The sequence below is a fragment of the Cibotium barometz genome, chromosome 43, assembly GCF_041138505.1.
Source record: "Cibotium barometz isolate CiBa-2024 chromosome 43, ASM4113850v1, whole genome shotgun sequence".
Classification (NCBI taxonomy): Eukaryota; Viridiplantae; Streptophyta; class Polypodiopsida; order Cyatheales; family Cibotiaceae; genus Cibotium; species Cibotium barometz.
Genome location: NC_141088.1, coordinates 11,948,311 through 11,961,659, shown reverse-complemented (window position 1 = coordinate 11,961,659; position 13,349 = coordinate 11,948,311). Strand labels below are relative to the sequence as shown.

General features: G+C 39.3%; 1 protein-coding gene across 1 annotated transcript; it reads left to right on the top strand.

Annotated features, from left to right (window-relative positions):
- The first annotated feature begins 383 nt into the window (after nucleotides 1-383).
- Nucleotides 384-3,033, top strand: LOC147613527 (DNA sliding clamp PCNA-like). Its single transcript, XM_086781500.1, has 4 exons — nucleotides 384-1,123; nucleotides 1,942-2,094; nucleotides 2,171-2,268; nucleotides 2,415-3,033. Exons 1-4 carry the CDS (start codon nucleotides 805-807, stop codon nucleotides 2,634-2,636), a joined length of 792 nt encoding a protein of 263 aa, XP_086637626.1. The 5' UTR covers nucleotides 384-804; the 3' UTR covers nucleotides 2,637-3,033.
- Nucleotides 3,034-13,349: the final 10,316 nt, after the last annotated feature.

The window sequence follows — 13,349 nt, the reverse complement described above, 5'->3', positions numbered from 1 at the left end:
ACAATTTGTCTTTCTAGTTTAAGTTCCCCCATCTGCCCTTGACCAGCACATTAGCCATTCCACCAACTCCCTTATCATTAAGGCCCAAGTAGTATTTTGAGATAGCACCCTAGGTAGCATCAGAGTCCTTCTATGGCAACACTAGAAGCCAGGTAGTGGATCTTGCTATGTAATATAAAAACACGTCTCTTGCAGGAGGGGGACTTTACCCCTTCTCGTGATGTGTTGTACTCCTATCCTCCCCTTTCCCCCTTCCATGGTCTCTCTCTCTCTCTTTGTCTATCTCTCTCTTCCATCTATTTAAAATTTTCCTTGAGATTTTCAACTTCAGGAGTATCATTGAATCTCTAAAAATAACATGTATAGTGGAATTTATCTTTTTTGTTTTCGAGATAACTTGAATTGAACACAACATACAGAGACGACCTCTCGAACCCACGACCTCAGGGCCTTTTCGTGCCTAGCACAGTAGTTTGACGAGCCTACTAGAAGTACGATTCCCCGCCCAAATGCATGCCGTTCCCGCCTTCTGTAGCTCAGGCTCCTGCCTATGTTGAACCCCTAACACTGTTTATCAGGGCTCATGTTAGGGTTTGTCTCTTGGAGACTGTTTCAGGCTTTGCCTAATACCGGGGTTTCGGGATGCCTGTATTGTGCTTCTGAGCTATCATCTCCGAGCCCTAGCGGCCTTTACTTCCTAATCCTCACTCTCAAGTCCATCAGTCATTAATCCTAGCCCTAGCCCCAGCCCCAAACCCTAAGCCATACCCCCAATTCCAGCTTTAACCCTCACCCTCGGGGACCATGTTGGAACTCAGACTGCTGCAGGGTAGCCTGCTGAAGAAGGTCTTGGAGGCCATCAAGGACCTGGTGACTGATGCTAACTTCGACTGCTCTGCGACGGGCTTCTCCCTGCAGGCCATGGATTCCAGCCATGTGGCCCTGGTCGCCCTGCTCCTGCGATCCGAGGGCTTCGAGCACTACCGCTGCGACCGCAACCTTTCCATGGGCATGAACCTCAACAACATGGCCAAGATGCTCAAATGTGCTGGGAACGACGACATCATCACCATTAAGGCTGATGATGGTGGTGACAGTGTTACTTTCATGTTTGAAAGTCCAAGTATGATGCCACTCGTGCTAGGGATTTAATGCTTGATTTTTAATTTATGCTGTATCGTAGAGTCTTGATGAAAATCTAGTGTACGGCGTGTACTGATAATCTTATGCGTTTATGAAGTATAGCGATTTTTAATGGGTATGCATGCTTTCATACATTTAACAGTTATGCAATGGTGATGCCTGTAAATATTTTACATGTAGCTATGTAGTTATGTCATTTAACAGGGAGGCATACGTGTAGTTATGTCATGTTGATGCCTCAAAAACATTGGTAGTCGCCCGAGCATGTAAAATTATTCACATTTCATGTACCAAAATGCACTCGTGTGCCCACTGTAGTTGTCCACTTTGTTCACGCTAACGGCCACGTATATACTCTATGTGGCTGTAATGATTACTGTGACACACATATATGTCACTCTATGAATATGTTTCACATACTGTAATTGTACATGCCATGAAAATATTTCTCATGTGTAGCCAAGCTCCCATACATGCCATATGTGTAGACTAAATATAGCCAAGCATGTTTAGACACCCATGTGTAATTCTGCTCATGGACTGCACATTAATATATATTCAAATACAGTCCCCTATGTACATTCTTGCAACCTCCTGCTGTGTATGCATGTCCATATGTATTAATAGTGTGTATGTATTGAGTAGTATGTGTTAGATCCCATGCTTATGGCCTGACTTGTTTCACAAGCTCATGTCTGGAGTTGCCTTGTAGACTTATATTGAAATGTGTGTTTAGCACCAGACCTGCAGAAGCGGCTCTTAAAATTGCATCTCACATGTGTCCTTGATGTCTGGCAGATCAAGACAAAATTTCTGACTTTGAAATGAAGCTGATGGATATAGACAGTGAACATTTGGGTATTCCTGAGACAGAATATGAGGCTATCATCAGGATGCCATCTCAGGAGTTTGCTAGAATTTGCAGGGATCTCAGCTCAATCGGCGACACAGGTAGGAGGCATCCAAGTAAAATTTTTAAGGTCCAGTTCTTTTTATGAATGCTTATGTTATGCTGCTCTACTTGCAGTTGTGATCTCAGCAACCAAAGAGGGAGTCAAGTTTTCCACAAAGGGTGATATAGGAAGTGCCAACATTGTTTGTCGACAGAATACCTCGGTTGACAAGGTAAGAAAGCACCTCACATCTTTACCCTCCTTATGCCAACATTTTGAAAGACCGGTATTGAAGTCCTTGAGTCATGTAGAGTATATCAAGCATGGCTTAATCATCTTTTACTTTGGTATGGATGGTGGCCTTTTTTTTTGGTGCAGCCTGAGGATGCAACTGTCATTCAGATCCAGCAGCCTGTCTCTCTGACCTTTGCACTACGCTACATGAATTCCTTCACGAAAGCCACACCACTTTCTAACACTGTAACTGTCAGTATGTCAAGTGAGCTGCCTGTTGTGGTGGAGTATAAGATTGCAGAGATGGGGTATATAAGGTTTTATCTAGCACCCAAGATTGAGGAGGATGAAGAGGTCAATTCTTAGTCAATATATTGGTTGATTTGTGAAGGGAGAAAGTTACTGGATGTTTTGTCAAGACAGGTCTTACTTATGTCTTGAGCCTGTAAGTACCCTGTTAGCACGTTGATCTGTACTAATTGTTGGGTTTATGTATCAGACAGGTGAGACGTGTCTTATGTCTTGAGCCTGAAGTACGTGGATGTGTCCTAATTGTTGGGTTTATGTATTAGGTGTTTGCCCTAGCTTGTAGTTGGTCCTATAAAGATGACCAAGGTGCTTGGTCAGCTTGCAAGAAACTTTTGGAAGATTTGAACTATCATCCATTTGGGAATGGATGTAGATATTGGTTGCCTTTTATGTTATTTGGATAATTACAACTTGTCAATTGTTTTAAGTGTAAAGAGAATGACATTGGGACTTATCTTAGCAAGTAACACTGAAAAATTTGCAATCAATTTGTTGTTAGTTTATGTAGTTTACATATTCTATTTACCATGTTTAAACAATGGCTTTCTTAAATTTAGTACCTTTTAAAGTCTATCTAAGAGCATAATTGGTTTTTTATGAGTTTGGTCTGACTTCTTGGGTTTGTAAAATTCAAGTTTTAAGTCTAGGCTATAAGCTAAGTTTATTTGAACAAATTCCTTGCATGCAATTTGAGAGTAGCATTGCTTTTAATTGAAGGAATTATGGTGGTTCATAATGATCAAGAAGCAACATGGTGGAAGCATAATGAAACACCGAGGATAAGAAGATTAAGACTTACATTAACATAAGTATAGGCATGATTATTATAATCATGTACACCTTGTATTAGTTGAGTTGCCTCTTAAATAGGCATTATGGTTACATAAATTCATCGAAGAAACTTGTGAGCATGAACCTATGAGGCGTCTCCTACATCTTCTCCTAAACCTCTTCTATAAAGCTTAGAATCTCTCACCTATCCAAAACTCATGATCTTTGATTATTAACTCATCCATTGGTGCTTTTACATGGATAGAATGATTAGTCCCTTGTTCCTTGATGTCATAAAGGATATTTTGGTGTATTTAATCCAACACTCATTTATATAGAATAATGTTCTTTGTTGTGATACATCTTAGTGGGATATCTCCTACATATGGATTGAGATGGGAAGTGATGCTACCTCGTGACTAAATGTAAGATCTCCGACTATAAGGTAGCTATAAAACGGTCATAAAGATTTGCATGTGTATCTATCATAGGGATCTTAACAAGATCTTATCAAGAATAGGTACTCATACCTTTTATAGATGACTTAGTTGAGCCCAATGGAGCATGAGTGTTTTCCAAGATTGATTTAAGCAAGTCATTTGTACAGGGGAGCAAAACAATCTCTTGTATTACAAAGATCGAGTGTATCTTATGCCTATATCCTTATTCAAGAAAAAGGTGCTTGAAGAAACTCTTTCTACCCCATTGGTTGGTCATTATGGGTCTCTTCTAAACTCATGATAGCGTGAAAAGTGCTTTCATTAGGAAGGAATTTGGAGTAGCTTGTATGCTTTTGTATCGAGATGTTTGAAGTGCCAATTGGATAAGGATCTAACTCACAATCCTTGTCCATTCTGGGGGGATAATGATTGCATACAAAGAGGGGATGGGATAGCACGTATATCGTGGTGGATAGATTGAGAAAGTCAATCCATTTATACTTACAAAAGTGAAGTTTTTGACTTGTATAGTGACATGACAATTCATGGAGGATGTCTTTAAGTTGCATGGAATGTCTCAAGGCATTGTGAGTGATTGGGATGTCAAGTATATGAGCTTATTTGGAAAGACAATTTTTGAATGTATGGGTATGATCATGATTCCAAGTAATGCATACCATCTCTAAACTTACTAGCTAATGGAATAAACAAGTGGGTGGAGACATTTGAGACACTTTTGCCATGACATACATGTTTGGGATGAGTGTCTACACTTAATTGAAATTTAATACAATAGTACTCACCATGTGAGCATTGGTATGTCTTATTTTGAGGTTGCTTATTTTTAAGCATAAAGGGGATGAAGCACTATGTTGATATGCTCATAGGAGATTGTTTAAGTTCAAGGTTGGTGATTATGTTTTCCTAAGAATTTTCAGATCAAGATATGTCTCTCAAGGGTAACACCACACTAAGCTTGCTCATCTCTACTATATACCATACAAGATTTTGAGGTGAGTTGGAGAAGTAGTATACCAATTGTTACTTCTTTCAATTACAAGAATACAAGATGTTTCTTTTGTCACATTCGAAGGGTATGTGGGTTTGGAGGTGGAAGTTTGTGATGCTCCCTCCCATGGATGATTGAATATGTATCAAAAAAGATTGTGGGCAAGGGGGAGAGAGTGCTTTTCACTATCTCTCTATGGTGGAATATTTTTTTAAATGGAAGGGTTTACTCATTGAAGAGTCTTCATGGCATCTTACCTCTATGCTTTAAGAATTTAAAGCGTTGTGTTTGACACTTGATTCATGTGAGGCATCCATGGATTAGACAGGTGGTTAGAAATTCTTGAAATTGCATATTTAAGTGCCACAATTGATGTATTTGGGGTTGATTTGGTTATGTGGGCCTTCCCTTGATATTACCTCACCTTTGGGGTCACATTATAGATTGATTGATGATTTGTATGGAAGTTTGTAGCCATGTGATCTCATGGACAACCATCATATTTAGAGAGCATACATTGTCTTTTAGATGATGTGATCTTCTACACTTATCCATGAGTTACTTGATATTGTTCATAGTTTTATCTTGTGATTTCGAGGCCGAAACCTACGGATAGGGATGATTTGTAATGTGGTTTCCATGAGGCATACTTCACGTGTGGATGAGATCCATGGGCCATGATTATGGACAACTTTTATGTACATAGACATAATATGGGCTTAGCTCATAGCCTTTAGCACGGGCACTTTAAAGATGTGTGAAAAGGTCGGGAAGTATATATCAGACAATGGAGAAGGATCTAATCATAATTAATAAATGTTAATCATTTGAATAATACATCTTCTTGTAAAGAGTAAACTTCCATGGCACCCTTGTCCATGTGGAACTCCATGTAAACGAGTTCATTCCCTCTCTCTCTCTCTCACTGATCAATCTTTCTTCCCAAAGACATGAATGAGGTATTGAAGGGGCATGTATGGTGTAGAGAATCCAAGAGTTGGTGTGCGGTTTTCCAAGTCTAGGTGATTTTCCCTCCTTGGTTAGATCATTAAAGATGGGTTTAAATAGGGAAATATAAATTGTAGACCATGGAAGATGGCTTTCCTTGATATTGGGACTGTGGAAGAGAGGTTTATAAGTTATGGAATATTTTCCCTTAATGGAGTCATTGGCTAGAAGGTGAAACTGTTGTACATTGGCTTGCTTAGGTTTTGATTACACAAGTATCCTTGTCTTCACTTAATAGCTATTGGATGGCCATGATGATGGGCATGAATTTCACACTAAGGGTGCCCACTAGCTATTATGCTAATCAAATCCTAACTTATGCCGGTCTTGCAAAGAATTAACATTCTCTCAAGCCTTGAAATGGGAGGGATTGATTGGTGGTTAAATCCCAATCAAACTAAAGAACAAGATGACTGTTAAGGTTTTGAGTAGTCTCCCATCTCTTATAGTGTAACTAATGTTGCGACACATATTTGACTATTGCATGTATTGTACTCTCCTCTTTTGTAAAGAAGTATATTATAAAAATGTCCATTATTTTATATTTTTTTCATGAATTCTAAAGTATTTTTGGTTAACATGCATGTGAAGGAGTAGAACAAGAAACTAGTAAATGAAGAATGTGTGAAGTAAAGGAAAAACCAAAAGAAAAGCTAACAATTTTTTCCCTATTTCAGATATATAAAGTTGTGTAATTAGCTCTCTCCATGTGTGATGAAGAAGCTATTCATCTACTTTTATTCACATGCATGTGTAGTAGTTGGCTCTCTAAGTGGACAAAATTTTTCTTACAAAATATCTCAAATATAGTTTTAATTCGCACATTGACAACATGTGAAACTTGGTGCACTATATCATATATATATATATATAACTTAAGAAACATAAAGAAGAGGAAGAAGAAGAAACCATAACATCCCCAACTTAGGGTTATAATGTGCATTTTAAAATTAATTGAACATTGCAATATTGCACCAAACCCTCTCAAAACCTTAGAGATGTTGATATAACACAACTAATAACACAACTAAGAACTGTGACCTTTCTTTATCATTAGATGCCTATATGGACTATAATTAAATTTTCAAAATATGATGGTTAGGTAGGGTTACACATTTGGTAGCAAAGCTTAGTTTTGGTCCAAAGCTTACATTTTTCACATAACATGGGATTTAATCGAATGCTTTGTTAGTCACATGGTCTAGAAAGGACTTAAATGGGCTTTTACCGCAAAAGATCATATTAGGAATTTTGAAAAAATCCCAATTCCCATTTTGCAAGATGAAAAAGATGGGGCAGAGGGAAGCCTTGTAAGCTTTTGTCAAAACCGACTCATGTAACATATCATTGGAAAGCTCTTGAATAGTAGGTTCTAAATCCACATTCTTTGACAACTTTGGATTTGGTATACTGAACATACACTAAAAAGTATATTGAAAAGTAAATTTCCAAAGTAATAGGATTTTCCCAAACTCTCTAATATGTTCTTGAATTCTTTGTTAGTTACATGGTTCTTTAGTCTAGAAAGAACTTAAATGAAAAAAACATCATCAAATTCCTTCACTCCAATTACATGACATCTTGTAGATTATGAGAGAGAGAGAGAGAGAGAGAGAGAGAGAGAGAGCATTTCTTCTATAAGAATATAGTTTTTCCTCAAGATCTTCATGGTATTCATGAACAAGTACACATAATGAAAACCATAAAAATCTTACTTGAATTTGTGACCTTCAAGAAGACAATTGCAAAGAAATAAACTATTATACTGAATTGAGTCACACAGGTCTTGAGATATGAAACAACTTTGATGAAAAGTATCAACAAATTCCTTCTCTCCAATTACATGGCATGTGTATGAGAGCGTTTTTATTTTATGAGACCATAGTTTTGTTTAAGGCCTTCATGGTCTTCATGAACGACGAGTACTATTGCAACATGAAAACCATGAAATTTTAAGCCAAAATTGTGATAGACTAGAAGGACAATTACAAAGAAAGGAAATAATTGTAAAACTCATGAAAAGAATGAAGTTTTGAGCCCAATTTTTGTGGTCTTCTAGAAGGACAGTTTTAAAGTAACGAAATCATTGTACTAGATTAATAAATACAGTTGTCTAGTTAAGGCAATAGGATTTTAAAGCAAGGAAATCATTGTACTAGATTGATAAATACAGTTGTCTACTAGTTAAGGTAATAGGGTTTTTGTCGCATTATGTGGATGCTAAAGGGTGATGCTATGTTACAGATCCTTACATATTAATAGCGTTACCTATATTCAAATTCTTCCATTGTTTTTCAATTGTGTTTTCTTCTCTTATTGGCCTTCTAGAAGGACAATTTTGAAGCAAGGAAATCATTGTACTAGATTGATAAATATAGTTGTCCAGTTAAGGCAATACGATTTTTGCTGCATTATGTGGATGGTAAAGGCCGATGCTATGTTATAAATCCTTACATATTAATAGTGTTGCCTATATTCAATTTCTTCCATTTTCTTTTCTTCTCTTGTTGGCCTCTTAATCAAACTTATATATTCATCCTCCATTGTTTCCCATGTCTGGTTCTCTAGAATATCATCAACTCATGGTCCCTCTAGGGATTTTTCCTAAGCCTCTACTATCTCGTCTTTCATTTGTGAGAAATTGCATTCATTCTTATGCACATTCCCAAATGCAACTCTGGCTGTGAATAATCTTGAATTTGAGTGAGGAAAAATTATAATATTCTACTAATCCTAATTAGTAAAATAATTAGCAAGATAATGAGCTCACAAAATGATGGATTCTAGGCATGGCTCTGATACCATGTTGAAATCATTAGGAACTCAATGGAGTCTTCCTGGGCCCTTTAATTTGGACGTTTAGTGAAATGCTTAAAATGCTAATCCATCTTTGACCAAGCCTAGAGGCCTAGTCCTAAAAGCATATATTTGATTTTTCACAAAAACAAAGAAAAATGAAAAAAAGGAGATATTCTTAGATCTGGCCACCTAGGTGACTTTAAAGCTTTGTAATGGGCTGTCAGTCAGTTATCATAGCCTTCTCTACCTTTTCGAACTCCAAACATTCCAAAAATTCGTCACTTTCTTCCCCCCTTTTTTGTGTGTGCACCAGATCTCTTTCTCTCTAAATCCTCTCTCTAAAACGCCCTGCACTCCTTCTCCATGGAAAAAAGCATCTTTCTCTACTCCAAAAGCCATAGCTAGCAGATCTATACTCCTAAATGAGCCTTCTCTCTCCAAACCCACAGTAGTAGCCATGGCTTGCAAGGAAGAAGCTTACCATGAGCATTCTCTCTACAATACTTGGTCCTCTCTCCATAGCTAGTAGGTCTGTACTCCTAAATGAGCCTTCTCTCTCTAAACCCACAGTAGTAGCCATGGCTTGCAAGGAAGAAGCTTACCAGGAGCATTCTCTCTACAGTACTTGGTCCTCTCTCCAAACCCACAATAGTAGCCATGACTTGCACAGAAGAACCTTTTCATGATGTATTCTCTCTCTATATTGCTTAGCAGCCATAGCTTGCACTAAAGAAGCTTCCCATGATGCATTGTCTCCTTTGCATTTCCGTCTCACCATTGCCAACCCTCTCTATGTTTCTTTGGCTCCCTTTCTGGCTTCTTTCTCTATCCACAATGCAGCTCTAGAGAAGCAACCCTCATCTCCATTCTTCCCATTATTTTTTGATACCATATCTTGCTCCTTCCACTCCTATTCAACCCAAGCTTACAAGCCTACTTTCTTGTAGATGGCACTACAAGACATCACCAATAAGCCTTCTAAGATCCGCCTTCAGGTTGATTTGGAGACAGAATATGCAACCCTACGCAGTAGGCATGTTGCACCCAATATTTCATACGATCAGCTTCGAATGCAAGGAGCAAAGGCCATTGATCTTTGGATTGATGGAAATCTTTATCCACTAGATCCAATATCTGGTGCCCCTCCACCATTCAAAAGCATTACAAGTTTTTTTAAGTTTGTTGGTGATGGTTTCAATGGGCTTCTTGGCTATTGTAGGAGATTACACATGTTGTGGCTAGATGAGGCAGCTGAAAAGAGGCAAACACAATTTGCCTTCGACCAGCTTCAAGCGGCATCGACTAAGCAGATCAATAGTTTGATGCAGAGGATTAAAGAGCTCTCAGAGGAGCTTGAGGTGCAGAAGAATAATTTAGCGGATCTTGTGCGCACAATAAATCAATTCACCGATAATTATGTTCGTCTTCAACACTCCACTCGTAATCTTCGGCGTCGTGTTCACCATTTCACTCACCTTCCCATTGGATATCACATAAGGCAAAGAAAACGTAAAGCTGTTGGGTTACTTTCTAAGACAGCAGGCGCATGCAAGAGGCGTAAACAAACAACCAGGTAAAATTTTTTGTAGGAATTATAGCAACTTTGAGAAGCAATTAATGAATAAAGCATCTCTCATGGGTGACTCTTGCGATTGTAGGGCATGTGCAACAGCTATACTAGGATGTAACAATGCTGAGGACAATGTTAATGTCTCCCTTCTTCAGCATGTCCTTTAGGAGAAGGATATCATGGAAATGATAACAGGTTCTGGTAATGATAAGCTGTGGGAGACCCTTCGTCAACATTTCTTGAAGAAAATCAAAGAAATTGTCACACCCAAAGAGATGCTTGATATATGTGACTCAGCAGGTATTAGCCAGAAAGGTTACATAGCAATGTACAGGTCAATCACTTTAGGGTTGCGAGCAAAGGGAGTTACGCAATCCGTTCCAACACTTTATAGCTTACAGATGGCAAAGAAGTGTGCTAATGGTGATATTGCATCCATGTTTAATGGTGGGTACAAGTGGGTGGAGGATATTATGCCAATGCCAACAAACAAACCCTTTGAATACAATGCATATAACAATGTCTACATTGACATGGAAATGCTACAAAAAGCAATGATTCAGTACTATGGCCTCACACTTGAAGAGACAGGTGGAAATGCCGTGTTTGTCTTGAAGCTGGATGAATGTCAAGTGGTTAAAGGTCAAAGACTGGAGCGTGTTAGTTTAACCTTGATGAGCCGAGCACTTAGAGGAAAGCCTTTAGAGACCCAAGAGTTGGATGCAACTCAAGACAGCAATAATAGGGGTCAAGGGCATAAGCAAGACTACTACGGCATTCAATCAGAGAAGAACATCTGGTGGCAAGCAGCATGGGTCCTCCCAAAAGAGAACCATGATACCTTGAGGTGGTATTTTGAACGGTCTGGCATTCAACATGTCGTCTCTTGTCAGGTCAATGGTCAAAAGCTTGGTGTCCCCGGGGATAGGCTGCTTTAACGTTGAATGGCACTTGGGTGGCGATCTAAAAACCTTAAAGTGTATGTTGGGTTGTAAAACAGGTGCGAATACTATACTCATGTGTTTACTGTTGTCATTCCAAGGCAGCAGTAGACTCAAGAGTAAAAGGGAAACAACCTAGCAAAGGCAAAAGTCAAAAACCGGTGGGTGCAAAAAAAGCAATCGTTTTTGATGCTGAACAGAGGAAAGGATCAAAGGTATGGCATAATGGCATATTAAGTTGTGACCAGAGCAAGCCACCTAGTCGTGACCAGGAGGACAATGCTTGGAACCCAATCTTGGACATTCCACTATGTCAAGTGCATGTGTGCACATTACATGCAAGACTCAGGATTTTGGATAAGCTATTGATGCTCCATATAAACTATGTCTGGAACATGGAGCCTGAAGATCGACGAGAAGAGTCAATACGTGCACTAGAGGGTGTACTTTCCTCTATTGGATTACATGCTGGAGCAGTGGTCTTGACAAAGGACAGAAAATCAAACCCTACACAAGACAACCCTAATAAAATTTGCATGGGTGGATCAAAGGCAAGACACTTGCTATCAAACCACTTGGGTTCTCATAGCCACACTAACTTTGAAATTTGGAAGAAGATATGTGATGTTACAACATATCGAGGAAATGATGCCAGGCTTGGCCTAAAATGTGCACGTGTATGGGAGGTGTGTGATAAAATGGTCGATCTTCTAGAGCGACCTCACCTGGATGACCATGGTATTGAGGCACTTAAACAAGCCACTTGTAGATTTACAGAAGAAATGATCGAGGCATGGGGAGAAACACACATTACTCACTACATGGTAATGTTATATTTCTTGTGTCCTTGTAGTATGTTCTTCATACTGTTTGTTGACTTTTTGTAATTTTCTATGCAGCATATATTGTATGCACATGGGCCATACTTTCTCGATAGATATGGCTCTTTAGCACTTTGGAGCAATCAAGGCATGGAGAAATCACATTACCAAGCAAAGGCCGTGTATTTTAAGGGCACTCGCCATGGTGGTGGCAAAGTCAAGAGTAATGCGCTTCATGAAATGTTCAACTAGTTCTATTGCGTTCTGGTTGGCAAAAAAAGGCAGAAATCTCGCGGTAATTTGTCTCTTAGGTGTGAAATAATGAAAACTGTTAATGCAAGAAGAACTGAAGGATACAACAGATCAAATGCAAGAAGAACTGAAGGATACAACAGATCAAATGCTAGGGAGAGACTACGGCAGTGGGTAGCAAGCAAGCGTCGGTGTGGTTCCTCATGGGCTTAAACTCTCTGATTATAATCCTTTTGCATTTTTAAATTTTCTAAAAGTTTAAAAAAAATATATTTATAGACATATTTAAGTCATTTTTCATTTATAACCACCACATTTCAATTTCTTCTTTGTGCTCTACTCTCTCTTGCCCTCCCACTATCTCTCGCACACGTACATACCTAGGCCATGCCAGAAGAACAGGAGCAAGACGAGCGGTTTTTCGATCAACTCGGCCCACTACCTGCTACAGCAAAAAGGACAAATCTACCTATAGTAACAGAGCAAGAGGCAAAGGAGATGAGAGAAGAAGAGCGCAGGAAGGAGGCCAAAGAAGCGCAGCGCAGGAAGGAAGCTGAAGAAGCAGAGCATAGTAGAGAAGCGGAAGAAGAGCGGCGTCAAAAAGAAGCCGAGGAAGGTCAAGGGTAACCACCCGAGATTGTTATTGAGGCCGACACCCTAGAATAGCTAGAGGTTATCTTACAGAACAGGGAGGTCGAGCTCTTGTCCTATGGCATCACGAAAGATACCATTGACAAAGAGTTTGCTCTTGTGAGGGCAGCTTGGGAGAAAGAAATGCAAAAGAGACAGCAGCCCAAAGAGGACGCAAGGAGGGTAAGCCAAGCACAACCAACCACAAGCAGCCACAACATCCAGACGTCCAGTCAAGACGTGTGGCAAAAGAATGGAGGGCAAGTTTCGACTGGGAGAATCAAAGACCACCACCACCTCCACCGGCTACAAAGAAGAAGAGAAAATGGAGGCCAGGGACAGTCGCGCTACGAGAGATTAGGAAATATCAGAAAAGCATAGATCTTCTCATCCCCAAGGCACCATTCTCTTGACTGGTGAGAGAAACAATGGAAAAATTTACTGACAGGGTTGACCGCATACAGAGCACAGCTCTTGAAGCTCTTCAAGAAGCTGCTGAAGATATTGTAGTTTCTGTTTTTGAAGACTC